Raw genomic sequence first — 23,166 nt, forward strand, 5'->3', positions numbered from 1 at the left:
CCAATTTCCCTGTTGTACTTTCTTATTTTTCAGATCCTAAAAATTATTTTCCATTCTTAATCAAGTTTTTCAAATGTGCTCAAGTGGAATTAAATAATACCTCTAGTAGCTCTGATGAAACATCAAATTTGTATTCTTTGCCATTTTCTTCCTCTGGTTCCATTCGTTTGTAAAACAGCATATATGCACTGTGTGTCTTTACAAGTGAAAAAAAAAAGGACATTTTCATTTGGACAAATTAAATATAAGAGCAAACAACACGGAATAAAGAAAACAAAATAAAATGTAAGAAATGGTTACCTTTTCAAAGGAGAAATCCATAAATTTGTCTGTTACAGAATCATAGGTCTTGGTCTGTTCAAAAAAAATTTTCCTTCTTTAAAAAAGGAAGCTTACATGTATATGAAAACAAAACTCACAAATAGCTGTTTTATACTTTATGGCAACTTCACAAATTGTGTAAGTATTCATAAAAATCCATGACTAATGTTTCTAAGAGTATAATTAAAAATAAAGATCTAATATATCTTATAAGGTAATTTATCATAAAGCATAAAAAGCATTCAAAAATATAATGAACTTGCAACTTTAAAAACTTCTTTTGGAAGAAAAGGGCTTTGCAAAGTTTACCTGTTTCTTTTCCTTTTTTTTTGAGAAAATATCTTAGGAATAGTATCTAAAGACACAATAGTTGTAGTAAAGGCAGCAAAAATAACATTACTGCCTTCTACCCATTTCCAAAGTGTTAGCAATTTGCTGGCTTCACCTGTCCTATCCAGGTAATACCGAAGAGGTCCAAAAAGCAATAAGGAAGTTCCTTCATTAAAGTCCAGAAAGTGAAAAGTTGTATCACAACAAAAAAATAACTATCTTGGCTTATCTGTGAAATGGAATGACTAATATTTGACTTGTGAGGATCAACAGTATTGTTGTTTTTTCAAGATTTATTTATTTATCCATACAGAACTGGGATACAGGCCAGAGATGTGGAGGGTGAGAGGATTCACCAGGGACAGAGTGGGGAGCAGAACAGGAAGATCACGAAGTACACTGCTGAGGGGAACAGTAGGCGGGCCAGGAGAGGTCTGTCACGCCATGTGGATCTCCTCCAGGGCAGGTGGGGAATCGAACGCATGCAGAAGTGGCTTAAGCCTCTCAGTGCTGTGCTTTAACCTGCTGCGCCACCAGGAAGGGCCTCAACAGTGTTTTTAAAAAAAATGTTTTCAGGGTCTCCCTGGTGGGGTAGGGTTACCAAGTTTTAGTGCTACCAAGCTATCGCCAGCTTCTGCCATAAGAGTTAAGCCCCAGCCAGGGAGCTAATCCACATAGCAAAGCAGACCTTTCCTGTCTTGCTCCAAGCTCCCCTCAGCAGTGTATTTCAGTAGATGCACCTGTTCTGCTCCTCATTCTATTTCTGGTGAATCCTCTCACTCCTCTGTACCTCTGGCCAACACCCCAGTTCTTGTATACATCAATTAATAAAAATACATCATTATAAGAAAAAAAAGTTTTCAGAAAATTAGTACTAAAATAAACTACCAATGGAGATTTTTCTTTCTTACTATTGTTAGCTACATAAAAGATAAAATGTTCTTTTTCTATCTTGCCACTACTGTTATGAAAAAGCACTACAGGAGTAATTCTTTACTGCTCAGCTTAGGCAACTTCCTAGTAAAATATTTTCACATGAAATAAAAATTTTTAAGTATTTCCCAATGTCTGGCATATACTCTATTAAATAAGTGAATAAATTTGAGATTTAATCAGTGGTTAAAAGAAAGCTAAGTGACTGTTACTGAATTTTATGGCTGCAAAATACTTGAAGAGTCACAAATCACTCAATTTCTGAATAAAACTTACTGTCATCTCTCCACCAAAACATTCAGAGGCAAGTTGAGCAGAATCAAAAGGTTTTACCTCAGCATCATTAAAAAGATACCTAAAAAAGAGCATGTAGTATTGATCAAGTATACATATATTGAATATCTTTGCATTATTTAAAAATAATTTTTTTTTAATTGCAGTAACATTGGTTTATAACACTGTATATCCTTTAGTGGTGTAAGATCACACCTTCAAGTATGTTACCACATACCATACTCACTACCAAAGCACTAAAATTCTACCATATTACATATTTGATTCCCACTCTCAGTCCTTCAGCCTCTATTCCACAGTTAGACTTCTAGGGTTTGTTACTGTTTTTGTCTTTTTAAAAAATACTTAGATTACATGCTCATATACTTTCAATTGTTGATTGAACTTATTAAAATGAAGTAAATTCTAAATAAGCTTCTGTTCTGTACAACTTTAATGTACCTGAAATTTATAACATAGTCAAAAGCACTTTAAAATCTGAAAAATCCACTTACATCCTAAGAGTAATAAAATATCTGTGTAGTGGAGAGAAAGGGTGAGGATGGGAATAAAGTAGGGAGGGAGACCAAAGTTCAGTAGTAAAGAACAGTGGATACTTTTAGTGGTGGGTGTGGTGAAATACAATCTACAAAGTATGAACCTATTCCCCTAAATCATACAGTGTCAGAAACCAATGTTAACTCCAAAAAAAATGGGGGGGGGGGGGTACGATCTTAAAAAAAAAGTTTGTATAAATGTAAAGCTATTGAACAGGAAAAACAGAAAAGTGGAAGAACTTTCAAACAAAGTATATTTCAAAATTTATAGTTAAAAAAATTCAAAATACAATGATGAAAATACACTCTTAAAAAGATACCATGAAAATGATGGTTTACAAAATAAACAATTATTAATACTATCCTGTGATTGGAGATCAATTTACCAATGTACATTACTTCAGTTATATCCCCAGTATTTAAAACAATACCTAAGCACAAATATAGTTTCTATGCATGAATCTCCACCTAACAACCTAAGGCCAAAAACAGCTACTGAAGACTGATTTAATGACTTCCAACCATTAACTTGATAAAAGATACAAAGAATATGGGTGTCAAAGGGGACAGGTAAAGTGTAGAGAATAGAGAATATAGATACTGTCTAACTGCCATGTATCTTGACTTTGTGGCCACCCTAGAGAAGGCATTCAGTAAACAGCTCTTGAATGAAAACACAAGATTTGGAATCATTTATTCATGTATTCATCTCAATTTTTTTTCCTAGAGGAAAGCATTCACCAAGTTCTCAAGAGTATCGAGATCCATGAAGTTTTTAACAATTGATTGATGTTGTCTCGAGAAAGTCATTTACATTGAAAAATTTTGTCTGCCCCCTTTTCTTAACTTTACAGCAAATTTTTAGAAAACTAGAAATAAACATACCTAAAAAGAAAGCTTAAATTTTAAAAACAAAAAAATTTTTATCCAAAGAATGAAATATTTAGAACTCACCATTTATTATTTTTATAAGCATGTGGATTGACTATATCTCTGATGAAGCTATAATAGTGCCCACCATCTGCTGTTCCTGTGTGAACAGTCACTCCTATCAAGTCATACTCATAGCTTTCTGTGTCTTTTGAATGATCGCTGACTTCCTTAAAACCTGAAATGATTTACATAAAATAATGGCAACAATTTTTAAAACTACACACAGTGAACCTTAGCATCACTTTACATAATACGTTTATAGAGTAATAAGCACATATACTTTAGATATTAGAATGGGTACAAAAGAACTCTATTTAGCAACTCATTCACCACCCACAAACTATACTTTTATAGTTACAAATCACTAGGAAAACAATATATCTTAGCTTGTAACTATGGACAACCTCAATATAATACACAAACTACCTTCTGTTTAATCTGATTATTCCTTTTGAAACAACACAAAATGTTTCATTCATTTTACTAGGAGCAACAAACACAAGCTCTGAAGAGACGTTTACCTATTTATGCTTTTTAGACTCATGTAAAGGAAAATGGAACACTGTACTGGTGCATGCTTCCAACTGAGAATTAACTAACTGAAAACACTACTTATTAGGAGCTTTATGTAGATAGAAGTAAAATAGGTAACTTCCCATAGATTTAAGTTTGAAAGGTAATAAAAAGATTCTAAGGAAAAAACTGCAAATTGGTCTATAAAGTTGAAGATAATGTATGCTTTATGATCTGTATTCCCACAGCATAGGAAAAGTATAATCTGAAGCAGGGAAATGAAAATGTATTTGGTTAAATAAGTGAGTACACAATTTAAACTAGAAAGTAAAGTGACAAGTAGGTAGAGAAGAGCAAATGACTGACAATTTCAAAGCAAAGGCTGAGGAGCTAGATGTGCCAGAATCTGACTGAATGTATCACTTGTAGCCTAACACATTCCTTTATGTTGGCATAAATTCCTACTACCTTCACACATGGAATTATGAAAAATATTCAATGAAGCACAATTAATGGCCAATCTTCTATAATTTTACAAATAGTTTGGTAAGGGCCCTAAGAAATATAAAACACACACACATACATATATATACACAGCTCAGTCCACTTTTTAATTACAACTATATTTTCAAACTTATCTCTATTGGCTCATTTCATACAGCTTCTATATACACTAAAACTCTAACCTTAAAATTCCCTCTTAATTCTGTACTCCTTCATAGCTATAGCTCACTATCTTCTCTCTTTAAAGAGTTTGTTGCTGTCTTGAATGAACAGTGTATACTCATTTTTTATACCCCTCTTCTCCATTTAGTAAAATATTAATGGGACATTAATTAAATTCCAGGTAAAAGCTATAAAGATTAAAAGATGTTTCCCTCTCCTTAATCTTACAATACAGTGGTTTCTTCAAATCTTAAAATCTGTAGAACTATTTACACAAACATTGCCAGGATCCTTATTATGTGAAATAGACTTTTCAGCCTAAAGAACATAAGAGACAAGGATTGTACTGGTTCTGTTTTCTTCTCTCACTAAATTCCATTCATTACCCCTCCGTGATCGTTGAGGCACAGGAATTTGAAAGCCACTGATTGTATGAAAGTACTAACAATTGGAAAGTTTTTAAGAATCAAGTGCCATCTTTAGCTCACTGTTCCCTGCCTTCTTATAACAACACCTCATTGAAAGGTAAGTCTTTATCAGATACATCTTTATCAGATTTGGCTATCTTGAAAAGGTAGCCAAAGATCTTTTACATGCTAGATTTTCAATTGTGTTCTTACTAAACTGTCCCTTCTTATTAGCATTTAATATTTCTGATCATATTCCTTTTTTACTGAGATCTTCTTGAAATTCTGACCCTTTATTCTCCTAGCTGATCAAGACAGAAACCTAGCTCACTCTTTACTAGAGCGGCACACTAAATGTACACTCTATAATGGCGGATCCTTTGTTCTTTGTTGTAATACTTGGGTAAATTTAAGAATAGCAAGTTACTTGGGAGGTAGATGACTAGGAACTCTGGATTTATTCAATTAATCAAGTCCTATTAACATTTATTTGCCACATATTTTCCTCCAGCCTTAATGGCAGCTTTCTCATCTAAGCTACTATTTACCAGAATGACTGCTGCATACTCCATCAACTTCTATTTCTACTGTTGTAATTTGAAGAACCTTTTCCAAATCCTATCTTATTATCTTGGTTCCTTGCTGAAAATCTTTTGATAAAGATCAAAAGTAATAACATGCTTACAACAAAATGATTTGGCCACTGCCTTTTGCTGATCTCATCAACTGTCTCTATCTACTATCCACCAAAAGAGCTTATCCAAAACAAAACAAAAAAAAAAAAAGAAAAGAAAAGAAAAAGAAAACAAAACCAATCACCAAACAAAAAAAGCTCATCAATTCTCTAACTCAAACTTCACTATGTCACATTTTCATTAATTATTTTCCTATACCCTACAACTATAATACAGTCACTGTCCTTTGACAACAATTATACTTGTATTTTCATGTTTAACATAAGGCTTACCCACTAGATTTAAGTTCTACAAGGGCAGGAACCATATTTATCTCATTCACCATGTCTCCCCAGTGTCTAGAAGAGTATCTAGTCCTACTAGATAACTAAACATTACTGCTAAGTGATTGTGCTATAATGTCTTCAAAAAATTCTTCTAAGATTCAATTCAACTTTACTAAATGTGTATCCGATTACAATTTTATGACTATCGTTTTTGTAAAACCTATAGCAAACATAACAAAAGATGGAAAATTACCTTCTTTTCTATCACTCTTTCCCATAAGAAAATCTTCTGTATAGGGTGTCATATCCAAGCGTAATGGAAAGGAAAAGTGTGTGTTGACTTTCTCTTTCATCATTGTGACCATATTAAAAGTATACCTCATAGTATTAAAGCTCAAAATGCGAGGCAATTTCTTAAAACAGGCTCTGAAAGAACAAACAAAAAATTACCACAATTGTTAAAACACTGTCTTTCAAAAGTACTTTAGTTGGTTCCATTTTTATACTATACTTAAATTTCAATATATTTGTACTAATTTTTTCAATGCTCAAGTCGTAGTAAATAACAATTTTATTTACTTATTAAAATCTATATACATTGAAAGGATTTTCCTGTGTCTAAATAAAAATATTGTACATTATGTTAAACACCATAATGAAGATACAGAGAAGTAGAAAACAGTAAGGAATCACACTAACACTACAAAGGCAAGGAGAGCTTTATTTTAGAATTTTCCATCTTAGATAACAGGGACACAGGCAATTTTGTAAACTGGAATTGCAAAGCCTGCCTGTATCACTTCCTAGATGTATGACTTTATATACAAGTTCACTGAACTTCTGAGCTTAAGTCCTAATTTGTAAAATGAAAATTAAACTGTAGTCCCTACTACTTATTAATGGCAAGAGACCATTAATAAATGATGCCTTACAGAAAAGGAGGAGGGTGCGGGCCAAAACGGGAAAGAAGAAGAGGGACTGTAGTATTGGATCACAGGTGCTAGAGTGATGGGAAAACTATATGGCCTACAATGTAGGGAAAAATCAAATACTGTTCAAAAATTAATAATGATAAAAAATACTAGAAAAAGAAAATACCAACTTAAAAAGTAATGCCTGACAACAGCAGTCACAGTAAGTAAAATGACTACCTAAACCTAGGGTATGATATATTGCTAGCTCAGGTTAAAAATTAAAAATTTCTATTTAAACAATATGTAACAGTACATATACATATACATACATACATACATACATACATACATACATACATACATATATATATATATATATATATGAAAATTAGAAATACTAGGAAAAGAATTCTTCACTGTCTATGGAATTCAAAAGTTTGGTTAAACCAAGAGCTTAAGGGGGAAAACAAGGAATTTAACAAGGAATTTAAGGATATAGGAAATATAGGAGAAAGGTGTTACAACCTGAAAGAATAAGATGTTTAAAATTTTATTAGTACTGATTATTTGGGAGACTGACAAATGAATAGGGTACAGAATCATAAATAAGTCAAATGATGAAAAGGCTTATATGTAGTATTAGAGCATGAACTTTATCCTGAGAGTTAAGAAACCTGAAGAACTCATGAACAGTAGACCCATGTATTAAGTCAGAAAATAAAAGACAAAAATAGCTGAAGAATTAAGAGTTTATGTTATATACTAAGTCTCTGAGGCACACAAGTAATACAGTTGAGAGAGGAACGAAAACACAAATTAACTAAGATGATTTAGGAGACAAAAGCACATCAGTGGAGACTAACACTGTGGTATAAGGCAAAGAACAAAGACTGAGAAGCAAAAGGTTTGAAGACAAAAGAATAAAATCCTTGGCCCATTTCTGTTTAACATTTACTATGCTATTATAGACTTCTGAAAGAGTACAAAGGACTGAATAAAACTACTTTGCCTGGGAGAGAGACAGGTATTTCAGAAAGAGTAGAATCAGTAAGTCAAATGCAGAAATGTTTCAAGAAGCAGATTAGCAAAAAAAAAAAAAAAAAAAAAAAAAAAAAAAATAGTAATAATATTCAATGTTTCTGTATTTATTTCAACTAAAAGGAGATTCTCCTTAGAATAAGCCCTATACCTGGAATAGGAGCAAAACAGGGGTAGGAAGAGCCCACAGGGCTGTGGTGACAGCACACTAGTGAACTGATAGTGGGAATTCCACAGGGGTTATAATCGAGATGAAAAACTGCATGTTGTACTTATGACTGACTCCACTCCATGCAGTGTAAGTCCTTAATTCGTACACTAACCCATACTAGCCAGCTGAGTTTGTCTTCTCCCTACACAGTTATACTTTCATTTTAGTACTTCTGTCACACTTCTTTCTTTTGCAGTAACCTCTGGAGATTGAGAAAACGAACACTTCTTTCAAATGACTATTTATTTACCTAGGAAAATCTCACATACTTTTTCTTTTTTTTAATAATACAAGTTTATTTTTACATCATTTTGTACATTTTTTTTTATCTCAGTTGTAAACCCCGTGGGTTTCCCATCACCGAGTCACCTATATGCCATATGCCACCATAGTCCTGTGCACTCCACCCACCCCGCTTTTGATCCCATTCCCCACTCCACCCCCACAAAATGTCTCTGGTATATGGCTGTTCATTATTCTTATCATTATTTTCTCACCTGGTCCATTATACTCCTGCTATAAAATCTCACATACTTTTAATATACATTGTGTGACAGCTGTTCATGCTCTGCCTTCAAACATGCTCAGGTCTATTTCATTTACAGAACTCCTGTTTGATCCCACAGATTTCTAGAATTCATTTTCTTTCTTTTTTTTTTTTAGCCAAACTTCTACTAAATAATCTATATTTGATTCCATGAACAAACAACTCTGTTTCCATTACTACAACAGGGCAAAGCATAACATTAAACTACTTTAAAAGCAAAACAAAGTGACACCTTTTTTGGACTATAGTTAGATGCCATTTCTCCCCCTCCATTTCTGTGGCTAATTTTAAGTGACTGCCTCAGTGAGACTCTCTTACAATTCCCTTGCCCCACCCCATCCCTTGTTTCTGGCTTAAGGTCCTACCCTGATTTGATTTTGTCACTTTTCCAATTCAATTTTAGTTTAGCTTAGGTCTCACTCCTCTGCAACAGTTATGTTCCTTTTTCAGGTTAATGTTCTAATGGGCTTTAATCAATCAATTATGCAGATAATCCAAAATCTAAATGCTACTTTGTTTCATACCATTACATATTACCAATTTTATTTTCTATTAATGGTCAATGCAAATCATCTACTTAGGGCAAACTGTTCTAATCCTGAATTTCTTGAACACAAAAGGTAACTTCTATTTTTCTGCCTTTGTTTCTAGTACCTGCATAAGATGCTCTTTCAATCCAATTTCTTTGCCAGTAAATGTTCACCTGTAAAACTAATGATTAGACTCCACTTTTGTGCTGCAGTGTGCTTAGCAACCAGAACCTGGGAAATACTTTTTGATTTATTTATTTATATATATTTTGCATCATTGTTCATTTTTCTACAATATTTGCTTTCCCTTCTCTGCAGTAGTACAAGTAGAATTCCCATCACCAATTCACCCATGCAACATCAACATGGTCCCTTGTTATCTTCCTTCCCCTGTTTTGATCCCTCTTCCTACCCCTGAAGAATATCTCTGATTTACAGCTGCCTATTAATTTTGGTCTTTTATTTATTATCATTAATGTTTTATGAGAAAGAGCTTCAAGCAACTAACCGTTTAGCTTTAATCACATATTTTTTCATAAGAGTTTAACATTAACTTAAATTGTCTTTTCATTTATTTGATAATTTATTGAAATGATAAAAATTACATTTCAAAAGTCATACCTTTTTTCAGCCCGTACTTTCTTCCCACAATGAGAACAGGTATACATGTTGTCACCTTCTAAAGTGTCTTTAATAGTAACTTCATCAAGAGATTCCTGAGTAGAAGGTATTATGATGAGTGAATTAAGACAGACAGAAACAACATATGATTTCATCTATTTGTGGGACATAGAGAACCTTCTAGAGTTCAGAAGAATTAAGTGGTCGCCATGAACAATAAAAAAGTTGGGTAAATCAAGTAAAAAGGGTCAATAATATGGTGAAGGAAAGATTTGAACTTAAGGAAAGATTTGAACTGAAAGTGTATTTACTACTTAAAGTAGTAAATACACTGATTATTAATGATCCACATGTGAAACATGTTAAGAATTGTTTCAATAAGATTCCTTTCTATAAAAAAAAATTTAAGTGTCATTTTTTATAGAGTATGCAAAAATACTAATGGCAGTAACTACTATTTGTATAGAATGCATAGAGAAAAACTGTTAAAAAAGTTTTCTAATTTTAGAAAAAAGTTGTTTCCCCTACCACTGACAAGACATTTTATGAATGTTATTAAATTTTTCAAAGGGGCAAGGATTTAAATTGTGATTGAGTAAAAATCAGCTATGTGGTCTACTTCTAATTCTCAAGTAGTATAGCAAAAAGAAAGCAGATTAAAACATTAAAGTTAATTTTTCTCTCAAGCTGGAAAACATAATATACAAATAGTTAAGAGCAGAAAAAAAATTTGTTTCAGGCTACATATTTCAGACTGTAGATACACACTTTACTCACATAAATGTTCTTCATATCAGCCACCTGGCACCTTACAGTATAAAACTCTTCAGCAGTCTGACTAACGTGTTCACAATCCTGATTGATCAACAGCCAAAAATTAGTAATTTATTTTAAGAAAAAATATACATTAAGATTTCTCAAAAGCAAGCAACAGGTAGAATACTTACCAACGAGACAACATTGTTTGTAATTACACCTCCAAATAAACTTTTGACGGTATTTTTCTTTTAAAAAATACAAACATAAGTCAGTAATTAAAACTGAGCAAATGTGTACAAATTTCAAAGAAATTTAGTATTTTAATACTAACCAGTTCTGGAGACATTTCTTCAATTTTGGTAATCAAATCAGTAAAAAACTCTGTCATATCTTTCTGTTCCCCAGTATTCAGAGGCTGCTTGTCCATGGTGTATGTTTTACAGAAAGGTCTTGGATTATAAGCCTTACACTCACTTTCCTGTAAAGGAAGAGGGTTTAGAGATTATAAAACAAATTTAAGCCTCAAATAAAGTAAGAAAATTATCACAAGGCTCTTGAACAACATGACAACTACAAGGTAGTTGGTAATAATATCAGGTAAAAAATTTCTAAGGGTTTAAAATCTTCTACTTTAAATTTGTTTTCATGGCATTTTCAACATCTTAATTTTGGTGACAGAAGATGCTTAAGTTTTCTTAAGAAAGTATTTCTATCTAATACAGGATTTCTATCAAGAAATTTGGGATTCAAAGAAAACAGATCTGAATAATCAAACATAAAATACAAACCCTGAATAATTTTTCCTGCAGACTGTTTACTAAACTTTCTTTAGCAATGTTTTCAAATAGTTTAGAATAGCAGTTTTCTGTTTTGTCAATTTACACTGAATGTTGCAAATGTTAAAAGGAGACAGAAAGTTGACTCAAAGAATGACTTAGTAAATCTTTCAATTTTGTAAAATTTCTGTATTTAATTCCTATTAAGTGTCAGAATCTAAAAAACACAGGAATAAATATGATATAATCTCTGTCCTCAACAATTTAACAATTTAGACAACTTTCAATACAAATGTAAGTTAGAGTATAAAGGTGGCTCGATGATGCTTTGTTAAGATTCAAGTTAATTCTTGAAGGATGATAATAGGAAGAAAAAGGAGTGTGTTGAAAGAGAAGAGAAATAGGCAGGAGGAGTGGTATAAATAACTATGCAAGGCAATGAAATTATCAGAGCTTGCAGTTATTACATCATAAGGCTGAATATGGAGAATAAAGAGGTTAAAAGGGAGTTGTAAATCACATTTTTTTTTATTTATTCATACATAACTGGGGTACAGGACAGAGATGCGGAGGGTGAGAGGATTCACCAGAGACAGAATGGGGTACAGAACAGGCAGATGGATGAAGTACACTGCTGAGGGGAGCAGTGGGTGGGTCAGGAGAGGTCTGCCTCACCATGTGGATCTCCTCTGGGGCAGGCGGGAATCGAACCCATGCAGAAGTGGCTTAAGCTTCTTTGTGCTGTGCTTTAGCCCGCTGCGCCACCAGGGAGGGCCCATAAATCACATATTTTATGAACCACACTGATGAGCCTGACTATTCTGTTCATAATAAAGAAACACTGAAGAGTTTTAAGGAAGGAAGTAATAGTTTTAAGTTTGTTTTTTTTTTTTTTCCTCCCTTATAAGATTGATTACTTTCATAGTTTGGGGTGGGAATGAAGACAGATAAAAATTCAAAGCCTAAGTGGTAGGGACAGACCCTGTGATGGGATATGAGATAGAGCGACTCTTCAAAGGACAAATTAATAAGATGCAGATAACTGAGATGTGACTGTTAATAGCACAGAAGACTGACAAAATGAATGGGAAGAGGCCTTAATCCTGCAAGGGGTTAAGTCTCAGCATTATGAAGCTGTCAGCAGCCACTACCACATGAATTCAATTCCCAGCCAGGGAGCTGACCCACAGGGCAAAGCAGACTTCTCCTATTTTGCCCGCTGTTCTCCTCAGCAGTGTATTTTAGTCAATCCGTCTATTCTGCTCTCCACTCTGTTTAGGGTGAATCCTCTCACCTCTCTCCCTCCCCACCCCATCCCACCACACTTCTGGCCAGGCCTATACTCTACTTCTTGGATGAAAAATAAATCTTTATTAAAAAAACAAAGCGTGCACACACACACACACACACAAGAATGTGTAAAGAGTATTTATAATCAGGGCAAAGACAATACAAAAGAATTCCATTTATTATTTTTAGCTTTGGTCAAAAGGTATATCTAATTAGATTTCTATACAAACATACCATTAAGTATGTAAACATTTTTTGAAGCTCCAGAAGAGTGGTCTTGTGTTTCATATCTTCTGAGTACTGGAAATCAAAAGAAAACTTTCCATTAAAATATATTGGTTAGTAAGTTAAATTCAAATCAATAAAATAAATGATAGAGCATTAAAAAAATTCTATTTAAGTATTATAATGTATTTCATTCTTTTAGTTAAATTAGGAAAAATATACATTTCTTTGAAACTGAGATTATTTACTATATAGAGCCACTTATATGTCATGTATGTATGCAAAGTATGTTATATAAGGTAACTGATGAATACAGAAATCTTAAGAAAAAATAAACAGCTTTCCAAATGAATACTCCTCTTTTTAGTGCTGATTCATAAGCTGGTGACTTTGTAAGAATAGCAAAAATCTTAGGTATGCAATAGTTTTCCATCACAAAATCCACACATTAAAAGAGATTAAGAAATGTCACTTCACTCTCCATCTAGCCATACCTTATTTTTCCTAGACTTATTTTTCTTAGAATAGTAGGTCTTTACCACAGCAAAGGAATACTGCCTAAAATCTTTGAAAATTCTGTAAACATTAAATGCCATTAATGAAGATTTTGACTTGATTTGTTGAATAGATATTTAAATCTCTTTTCAGGTATTTATTAAATATACTCTACATTAATTATTAAAACAAAACCATAAGGGTGGCATTATCTTCATTATAAATTACTTCACGATTCTGAAGAAGCTCTGACAGTCTCAGAGAATAATAAGCCTCCCATATGCCAGAAGTATCTATCAGTTACTTGCATTCATTTTGAGGCATCTGCAAATATGGTTTTGCTTTCTAGGAGCTCATAGTCAAACTAAGGTCACAAGGATATTAAAATCAAGATCCGTTCAAAATATAAGTACTACAAAATTTTATGTAACTGAATGTAAGGAATCAACAAAAATGGCCAGAAGATTTCTGAAAATGGTTCTCACACTTGAATCTGATTATCTTCAAGTCATACAAATCAAAAGGTTCCAATCTTAGTGTTCATTTTAAGAACACTGGTGAAACTGCATAGCCAAAAAGTCACCAAATATTTGAAGGAAGTCACTGTACAGAGCAATGTGTGCCATTCCATCATTATTAAGGCAGAGTAGCCTAACAGTGAGGCTGAACATATGGTGGGTGGCCCAAGAAGAGTGCTGACTTTTTACATGTATGTGAAAACACAGAGCTTAACACTGAACTAAAGAGTTTATATGTACATTTTCTGATTACTGACCATATCACATAAACAAAGTTTCCCCAAGATATGTCAGAGAACTCCCAGAGTTCATGGTTAGATTAACCAGCATGTAATCTCTCCCTACCACATCGAGATGAACCTTACTGATTCTTACTAAACCTAAAGAGGAAGTTGCACAGAATAATAAAGTATCTCAGAAAAAACTGAAGACAATATATGGCCCAAGAATAAGTTCAGGATAAAATAAGTGCAAATTTCCCCCACCCAAAAGAGTCACAGAGGAGTGGAACTTAATGTTTTCGTCAACAGTGGACCGCATATACTACAATGGTCCCAACATGTGTAGGAGGCTGTAACATCAAGGTTTGTGTGATTATACTCTATTGCAGTCAGACAATGATAAAATCATCTAATGACCTATTTCCAGAATATATCCCCATCATTAAGCAACCCTTCACTGCATATAACTGGTACAGAAGGTGAGAAATTCTACAGACTGAAGCAGTGATGTGAATGTTCTTAATACCACAAAACTATATACTGTTAAAAGGTTAAGAGTAAATTTTATGTACATACATTTTACAGCAATAAAAATATATTTAGCTTAAGTATTTTCATGAACACCTGAAAAGGATAAAGTTTAAATGTAAAAAGTCAAATTTTTTTCTGTAAGAATTTTTATGTAAGACAAGTCTAAATTTAGTTTTTAACCAATAATACCTCTTATGAGACCTAGTCATAATTAGCATATCTAATTGCTGAACAGATGAGAAATATACTCAATTTCTAATTGAAAGAACAAATATCCTTTTTGTTGCAATCTAACCATTGCTAACAGTGTTAGGGACTAAAAGGTTATTAATGAAGAAGAAAACCAAAATATAAGGCCAAGTCACCAGCCAAAAGAAAATCACAGAAAACATACTTCTTTGTAGTATCACAAAATTATGAAGATGAGGCCAACCAAATTTTGCCACAAAAATTTTCATATGCTAAATTAATCAGTTAAACTTTCTAAACATAGTCAATCTGAGATGATCAACTTAAAACCATCAATACAACTAAAGCTGGAAAAAAAATTAAGTATACTATGAACTGGAGACCATCTCCAATGTGAAGCATAACCTACACCTATTCAGGATTCAATATTGCTTTTATGTATACCCTATATCTATCTAACTGGGAGGGGAAAGACCAGGACAAAAAGAAGATGGAATAAAACAAAAACTCACATTCAAGCATTAAAAATGTTAGCCAAAAAATTATAACACAAAAGCAGAATTTGTCATAAAAATAAGCCTTTTGGAATAAATTATTAAAGAAACAAGTTGAATAATTCTGGTAGTATTTTTGTTTTATAGTCTTTTCTTATTTCTACGTAAACAAAATTTGTAGTTGTTTTAACTAAAAATATGTTCACTGCATACACTGAAAGTATATATTCCTAAACAAGTTTTCCTTTGAGTATTAATTATACTATGTTTATAGCAATTTAGCAAAATGTAAAAGTAATTTAAATATAACAAGTTAGCACATGGTATCAAACACTATCAATTACTTATCAAACAAAATTTTACTTAAATTGAAAATTTTTTATGGCCCCATCTGCATAAAAATTCAACACTTCTGTTTTAATTTTTAAACAACTGTACCTTAGCAGTAAAGACAGCCTGTCTTGCCTCAGGTATCATATATAGTTGCTGAATAGTGGAAGCCAAGTAACAAGTAGCTCCAAGGTTAGTCAGGCCAACAAATCTACATTCAGCACGGACATCCTCATGAGGCCAGTAGTCCCATTTATAAGGTGCGTGGGCTGCTGAAAAAAGCAGGAGAAAAAAATGCCCCCCCCCAACAATCTATCAAACATACATGGTTTTATTAATAAGCACTTCCTACATTACTTACATTAGTATATATAAAATTATGGTAATTTATAAAATAGTAAGATCACATGGCATAACAGATTCATTCCCTAAAAATTCAAGGTATTATGAAGCTTGATTTTACTTCGCACTAAGCCAAGATTCCGGATATCTATACAAAGTCCTTCAAATCTTTTAAACAAGTACCTCTATTTTAGCTTTAATATTATATAGTTGCTACAATGTTATTAAAGTCTGGGAATGAATTTTCTTAAATTGGGTCCTCTATAACCTTGTTTCTGCATACAGATTTATAAAGATAAAGGGAAAAGAACAATGCTTACACTGCATGTGTTGTGCCATAACCCAGTTATGTATTAGTCTGTAGTTCTCAACAGATCCCTTTACCATCTCTACCAACAAATCATAAGCAGCAGCTCTTGAAGAATGTGATTTGCATTTTGGCTGTTGTCTATCTTTTAGGCTAGGCAACAAAAACAGAAGATTGAAGATATCCCTTAAAAATTCCTGGAAAAGAAGAAAAATGAGTATCAGAAAATGGATTATGTAATAATTAAAATTTACAGAAATACTTAAAAAACTCAAGAACAGCATCTGAAGGTCTTCCCAATGTTCAGTTCTCTTAGAGAAGATGGATTGGGTAGGGATTGATCACTTCCTGCTTCTCCTCCCCCATGTCTGATTAGCTCCTTCTTACAGATTCACATCTAGCATAGGATGCTATTATTTTCCACTCCATTCAGTGGTCAAAAATTTTTGTTAAGACTCAGTACTCCCTAACTTAACCTTGTATTTATTCAATCCCTTCCTATTTGACTATAGTAAAAATAAGAGTAGTGACTACAGCAAAAACAATCTCAATACTACTAAAATACACTGCCCTGAGGCATAAAATCTCCTAGAGTAATGTGTTGAATACAGAAATAAATACTTAAGACTGAGATACTGAAATCCTTAGAAAAGCTGTAGTGTTAGATTGGCTACTGATTATCATGTATAAACTTGCATAGTCATCAGTTGTCTCCACTGATTAAAACTTTCCCTAAGTGATTAAAGTATCTCACTGTACCTCCCTGTATTTGGCTGAATACCTGCTTTCCACCTGAAAGTCTAGAACTTCAGTGGTAAGAAATCAATTTTTCAGGCAGGGTGTGCCTAAAATACCAAGCCCCTGACTGAAAAATCCTGGAATCGTAGGAGATTCCTAAGAGAGTTCCTTAGAAGACAACACTTTAATGTTGTTACACTCATTGCTATGGGAATAAAGCACATCCTCTGCAGTTCCACTGGGAAAAAACTCTTAGAAGTCTGAACCTCATTTCAACCAGCCTTTGTCCCATGTATCTTATTTTTTTGCTGATTTCACTTTGTATGCCTTGAGCTGTAGGTAATACATCCTACCTACAAGTATACATATGTTGAGTTCCCTAAGTGAATTTCTGGGGAACCTCTGACCTGTCCTTCCCTTGAAAATTTGAAGGGTGGTTTGTGTTTAATAACACTTGTTGCAAGTCTTAGAAGTCCTGTAAGCCCATCATCTTCTATATTTCCATCTTGATGATCAAGGATCTCCCTGCTACAAAAAAAAAAAAAGAAAGAAAGAAAAAAGAAAAAAAAAGGCATGTAAAACAGTTCACATAATTATATAGCATTATCTTTTCTCAACAATTTAACTGCTAATGTCACATCAAATTTTACCTGCGAATACAGTCAGCCAAATGTCTTGCCAGAGCATCTAAGTCAAGGAGTGTTGTCTTAACACAAAAAGAGGAAAAGACATAATTCAAATAGATTTTTGATTAGTAGAAATTCAGATATTAAAACAAAATCCTATCCTAAGAATTTAGTTGCTTCAAATTCACTAGTACACTCATTACATTAAAAATACAGCTACACTCACACATAATAAAATAATACTTTCACATACCATACAACATTATACTGTGGTCGCCACAGTAATTTATCTATAGGTCACTAAGATTTGTAACTACTTCACTTTTTCTTTAACAACTTTGAGATGTAATTCACATACCATACAATAATCCCCTAATGATTATTTTTAAGACCAGCTTTACAAACAAACATAAATCTAGCATTACACAATTTCCTACAGTTTATTATAAATGAGAAAAAAGATAATACACTTAATAAAATAAAATTCATTTGTGACAACTCGCAAATTCAGATCTCTAATGAGGAAAATTACTTGGACTCAAGCAAGAAATTAAGATTCCTACTTCAAATGGACAATCTCAAGTTATTAAAAAAAATATTTATCTGGCAATCAATATTACTATGAATATAAATCAAATAAATTTCAATGTATTTAGTATTAATTTTATGACTACTGTGCAAATAGAAAGTGTAAATTCAAACACTACAAGATTTTTAAAATAGAACATGTAAATGGGGCCTCCATGGTGGTGCAAGAGTTTGTTAAAGCAGCATTCTGAAGCCACTGCAGCAAGAATTTGATCCCTGCCAGGGAGGTGACCCACATGGCACAGCAGACCTCTCCTGTCTTGCCTGCTGCTCCTTTCAAGCAGTGTATTTCAGTAGATCTGCTTGTTCTGCTCCCCACTGTCTCTGGTGAATTTATGTACCTCTTGTATGCATAAATAAATAAATCTATAAAAATAAATGTAACATGTATATATTATATTCTTTTTAATACTTGAAAACAAATTGAGAAAATGTTTAATATTCAAATGTATTTTCAAATAGTTCTCATTTTTTGGAATAATGCACATGCTTTAAGCTTACTATATTTACAAAGGTGTAAAATCTTTATGGGACAAGTTTGTCTTTGAATTAAATTCTTTTAAACATTCATTTGAATGAAAATAATTTGGTCTAGTTTAAGAAAATGAATGTTTCTGTACTTTAAAATAACTTGTATTTGAATTGCTATTTTACTGTGCAAATCCAGAACTCCAAATCTACATACTACTATAGAAAACTACAAAATTTAATAGCATCTGGATTTCATTTTCCAAGTAAATTTTACATACACACATCTCACTCAGAAGAGATAGGAAACTACTGCTACCAAATAAGGACATTTAAGTGAAAGGTAAAATAAAAAAGGAATTAGAGAAAAGTATCAATACAATAGAAAAGTTATAACAGTTTCAAATCATTGTAAACTGATGAAAGCGCCCTTAATAAGCATCTATAAATTCATGAACATACATGATAGCAAGTTAATGTCTTGTTTACTCAACATACCTGACTAGCATCCTTTATATGTATGTTGTCAACTAACTTGCATAACAGCCAAAAATACTCTTTACATCCAGGTTTTAACATTGGTTCTTCTTCATAATCATCTGTCTGTATAGAAAAAAAATTAACTTTGTCCGAAAATATTTTAAAAAGAGAAAATTAAAATATATTTAATAAACTGGTTTTACAGAATAAATCTTCATATAAAGAGTAAATTGTATGCAAATTTAACAGTAGTAAAAAAGAACACTCCCAGGTTCTGTAGAGTTAGAATAGGTACACAAGTAAATGATTTCAAATTGAAACAGACAACACTGCATTCAAACTACTGTTAACATATTTGAAAAATACGTGAAAAACAAACAATATTAATGTGATAGACTTAAGTATTCAATAAAAATGTACAGGCAAACACCCACAAAACATGAGCATAAGTAAACTTACCTATACATTAAATTCTTTTATAGTTTTAAAATGTGAAAAACAAAGACATTATGTTTATTTATAATGTAAATCTAGGATTAATAAAATTCACGTATGAATGACCTCTATATCACATGACAAAGGCTTTTTTACAAGTCTAGTATAAACAATGGAACAGGGAAGGAAATAGAAAGTTCAGATGAAAAGGATGAAAAGGAAAATGTATGACTGAGAAGAAAACAACATTAATGATCCTTCTTTCAACTTATTAATACAAGGCCCAGGATCTAGTCTGAATAGATGCTCTTTCCCAAACAGATTATCCATCACCGATCCTACTGAGCTCAAATAAAAGCACATAGGCTCTGTGTTAAATGTAATGTTTTAAGTGTAACATGTACATAAGTTACAAGATTGTCCTGTTAAGAGCTATGTAACTATTATCCTCTTACCAAAACTGTATACAGGAAACAAGTACTCAAAATATCCAAGTTTATTTAAGGGAAAGAAAATTACAAACATATACACTGCGCCCAGACAATCAAAATCTTACCCTGATAGGTCTGAGTGCTTGTGCGTCAGGAAGAAATTTCAACAATGTTGAGGCAGCCAACAGCAAAAATGAACGATTGATTGAGTCTCCTCCATCCAGGCCTGACAGAGATAACTTATAAAGACCATTGCAAGACTCATGACGAACTGCAGTCTATGAATAAACCAAATTCCAAATATATTTTAAGTTAGGTATTAAAGGTTAGTCTTAAGGCTAATATGCTTGCAGAAATAACAAGTTAGGTGGCTTCTTTAGCAACATATTTTAAAAAATAACTTTCTGATCACATGTTAGTGCACATAAATAATAGGTGATTAAATAAAGTACCTCAAAGTTCATAGTATTATGAAAACAAATTACAGAAATCCCAATATGATCATAAAAACAGAAATAAAATCAAATAAATACAACAAATACAAGAAGGAATTGAAAAGATACTCCTAATTATGTATTTACAATATGAGAAGGATAAAACATTTTTAGGACTATAATCAACTTAGAAAGTACTTAAAGCAAAACATTTTACAGATTCTAATGTCTCAATGACAAAGTGGAACAGAACAAGAACATTTATTTGCATTCTATGCAAAGACAACAGTAAACAATGTATCTAAGCCTATTAGTATGCTTCTACTATTTCACCTGGATAGATGGTGTAAAAACAAAATAGCTAGTAAAATTTATACTCAATTCAGTGTAATCATCAGAATAAAAAAATGAGTGATTTTTACTCTTATGAAAAAAATGACTAATTTTTACTCTTACATCTAATGACTTATTCTAATTAAACAAGCAAAAGAAACTTCTCTAAAATATAAATTACTAAAATAAACACTCAAGTACATCCCATTCTACAGAGCAATTAAAAACCAAAATATTCACTCTTTAAACAAAGTATTTCAGAAATACTTATAAAATGAATGGTAAAAGACATTTAAAGTACAGTTTCGTGAAAATACTCTAGGCCTTTAAGATTAAACAGGCAAATCCCAGATATTGCGCCATTTATACAAAATCATATCCATTGTTTCCTTTTATCCCCTTTTCATTACCAATGTTAATAATATGAATACATATGAAGTTACAGTGCTTATCTTCCATCTTTATCTTACCTCAGGAATAAGCAGGGTCAATTTCTTTAGCCAATCTTGCAAATGATCACTATCAGCAAGGCTAGATTTCACTAAAGAACAGCAATGAGCCCAACTCACCAAGAGCCACATTGAATAATGTGAAACTAAAGGAAAAAAAAATTACCATTAAAGACTTGTGTAATAAAATACAATTAAATATATTAAAATGTATTTACTTATCCAAATCTTTATTAAAAATTAACTCAGTAGAACCCTTACCTTCATGTCTAGACCTGTGATCAGACTGAGCTTTCAAAACTCTGTAAAGGTAAAAACACACCACACCACCAGAATTAAATCCAGCAATCAAAAACAACTAATTATCACATCTTTTAAAATTTATACAATTTTCATTCAGCAAAGATAAGTTTTTAAGAAAGCTATGCACCTATTTTTCCCAAGGTACTTGTCATTTATTTAATTACATCACTGGTAAATTTTATTATAGCAAACACCAAAATGATTCTAATTTAATGAAATTTGAATGACTATAATATTAAGTGAATCCTCAAAATGTGCTCACGATTTAGTTACTGGAGAGTTGTGTATCAAAGATATAGGTTAAAATAGCTTATAGTCAAAATTGATTCCAAAAGAAAAAATTAAATGTACAGTGACATAAAATATTCTTTCTTCTGTATTTTTAAAATAAACTTTTATCAAGAATGATTAAAAGCAAATTATTATTAAAAGGTAGAGAAAAATCGATGATATATTACTAGCTCTATTTCCCCATTATAATTTTAGTAACTTCAATGAAAATACTTCCTCAATTTAAACAAGTGTTAAAATTTTATTTTAACAAAGCCATTAACATTTGCCATACAACTGTTTGGGGTAAAAAAAACAAAACAGTGTGGACCCTTCCTGGTAGCACAATGGGTTAAAGCACAGCACTATGAAGCTCTCCACAGCCACTGCAACACAAGTTCAATCCCCGGCCAGGGAGATGACCCACATGGCACAGCAGACCTCTTGTCTCACCCGATGCTCCTCTCAGTAGTACATTTCTGTAGATCTGCCTGATCTGATCACTTCCCACTAGTCTCTGGTGAATCACCTCACCCCCTTCTACCCCCACACCTCTGGCTTGTAAACCAGTTCTTGTCAGCATAAATAAATCTTAAAAAAAAAAAAAAAAAGCGACTTCCGGAAGATGGCGGCAGAGTAAAGACACCGAGATCACCGCGTCCAAGCCTGCATAGGAATTGAGGACTGAAAACGGACTACAGACTCACTTACTACAAGTTTTAACCCAAACGAAAACACCCTGGACTCACTAGAAGGTAGATAACTGCGAGGGAATCGGCTATTGGGTAGTTCCCAGAAGGGAACTCCCGGGAAAACCCCGGGCCCCTGGAAGTTCCGCGGGCTGCAGGAGCCGCTTTGCCCCACGCTAAACCCTGGAGGTAAAGCTGGACGGCTCAGCTCAGTGAGTGGAGCCCAGGCTGCAGAAAGACTGCAAATCTGATCCTCAATACCTGGGTGAGAGAAAAACCGCTGAATTTGCATACCCGATCCGGAGCACCTGGGCACCGCTCAAAGCCGCTGGTCAGCTCGACCAGCTAGGGAACCAGCAAGATAGCCGCAGAATAAAGAAGCCGGCGACTACATCCAAACTCGCACGGGATTATACAAAAACGGACTATAGACTTTCATGCTACGAGCTTCAACCCAAATGAGAACGCCCTGGACTCACTAGAAGGAAAATAACCGAGGGAGAACGGCGATTGGGGAGTCCCCATAAGGGAAGCCACACAGGCAGGAACTGATCCAGGAATGCCAGCGGCTTCCAACTCCCTGGGCTCCTTTAACTCGCTCGGCTCCTTTAAAAATCTAGGCGTGGCAGCGAAAGGCAGGAAGCCATACAGAGGGAACCCTGCCTGAGGCGGCAGCCTTTTGTCCCAGCC

At 33.2% G+C, this 23,166-nt stretch overlaps 1 protein-coding gene across 1 annotated transcript in view; it reads right to left on the reverse strand.

The window, feature by feature from the left end:
- The window catches only part of USP34 (ubiquitin specific peptidase 34), a 216,771-nt gene that overhangs the window by 44,675 nt on the left and 148,930 nt on the right, over positions 1–23,166 (reverse strand). The window contains exons 36-53 of the mRNA XM_004691429.2: positions 21,476–21,516; positions 21,236–21,360; positions 20,124–20,276; positions 19,151–19,255; positions 17,621–17,676; positions 17,378–17,498; positions 16,246–16,429; positions 15,692–15,852; positions 12,815–12,880; positions 10,846–10,992; positions 10,703–10,759; positions 10,533–10,610; positions 9,756–9,850; positions 6,148–6,320; positions 3,369–3,522; positions 1,861–1,939; positions 301–354; positions 101–196 (exon numbers count right to left, since the gene is read on the reverse strand). Of these exons, the coding sequence (XP_004691486.1) occupies positions 101–196; positions 301–354; positions 1,861–1,939; positions 3,369–3,522; positions 6,148–6,320; positions 9,756–9,850; positions 10,533–10,610; positions 10,703–10,759; positions 10,846–10,992; positions 12,815–12,880; positions 15,692–15,852; positions 16,246–16,429; positions 17,378–17,498; positions 17,621–17,676; positions 19,151–19,255; positions 20,124–20,276; positions 21,236–21,360; positions 21,476–21,516 (1,945 nt within the window). The remainder of the gene's footprint in view (positions 1–100; positions 197–300; positions 355–1,860; positions 1,940–3,368; positions 3,523–6,147; positions 6,321–9,755; positions 9,851–10,532; positions 10,611–10,702; positions 10,760–10,845; positions 10,993–12,814; positions 12,881–15,691; positions 15,853–16,245; positions 16,430–17,377; positions 17,499–17,620; positions 17,677–19,150; positions 19,256–20,123; positions 20,277–21,235; positions 21,361–21,475; positions 21,517–23,166) is intronic.

Source organism: Condylura cristata, unplaced genomic scaffold, assembly GCF_000260355.1.
Source record: "Condylura cristata isolate star-nosed mole 26May11 unplaced genomic scaffold, ConCri1.0 scaffold00031, whole genome shotgun sequence".
NCBI classification, from domain to species: Eukaryota; Metazoa; Chordata; class Mammalia; order Eulipotyphla; family Talpidae; genus Condylura; species Condylura cristata.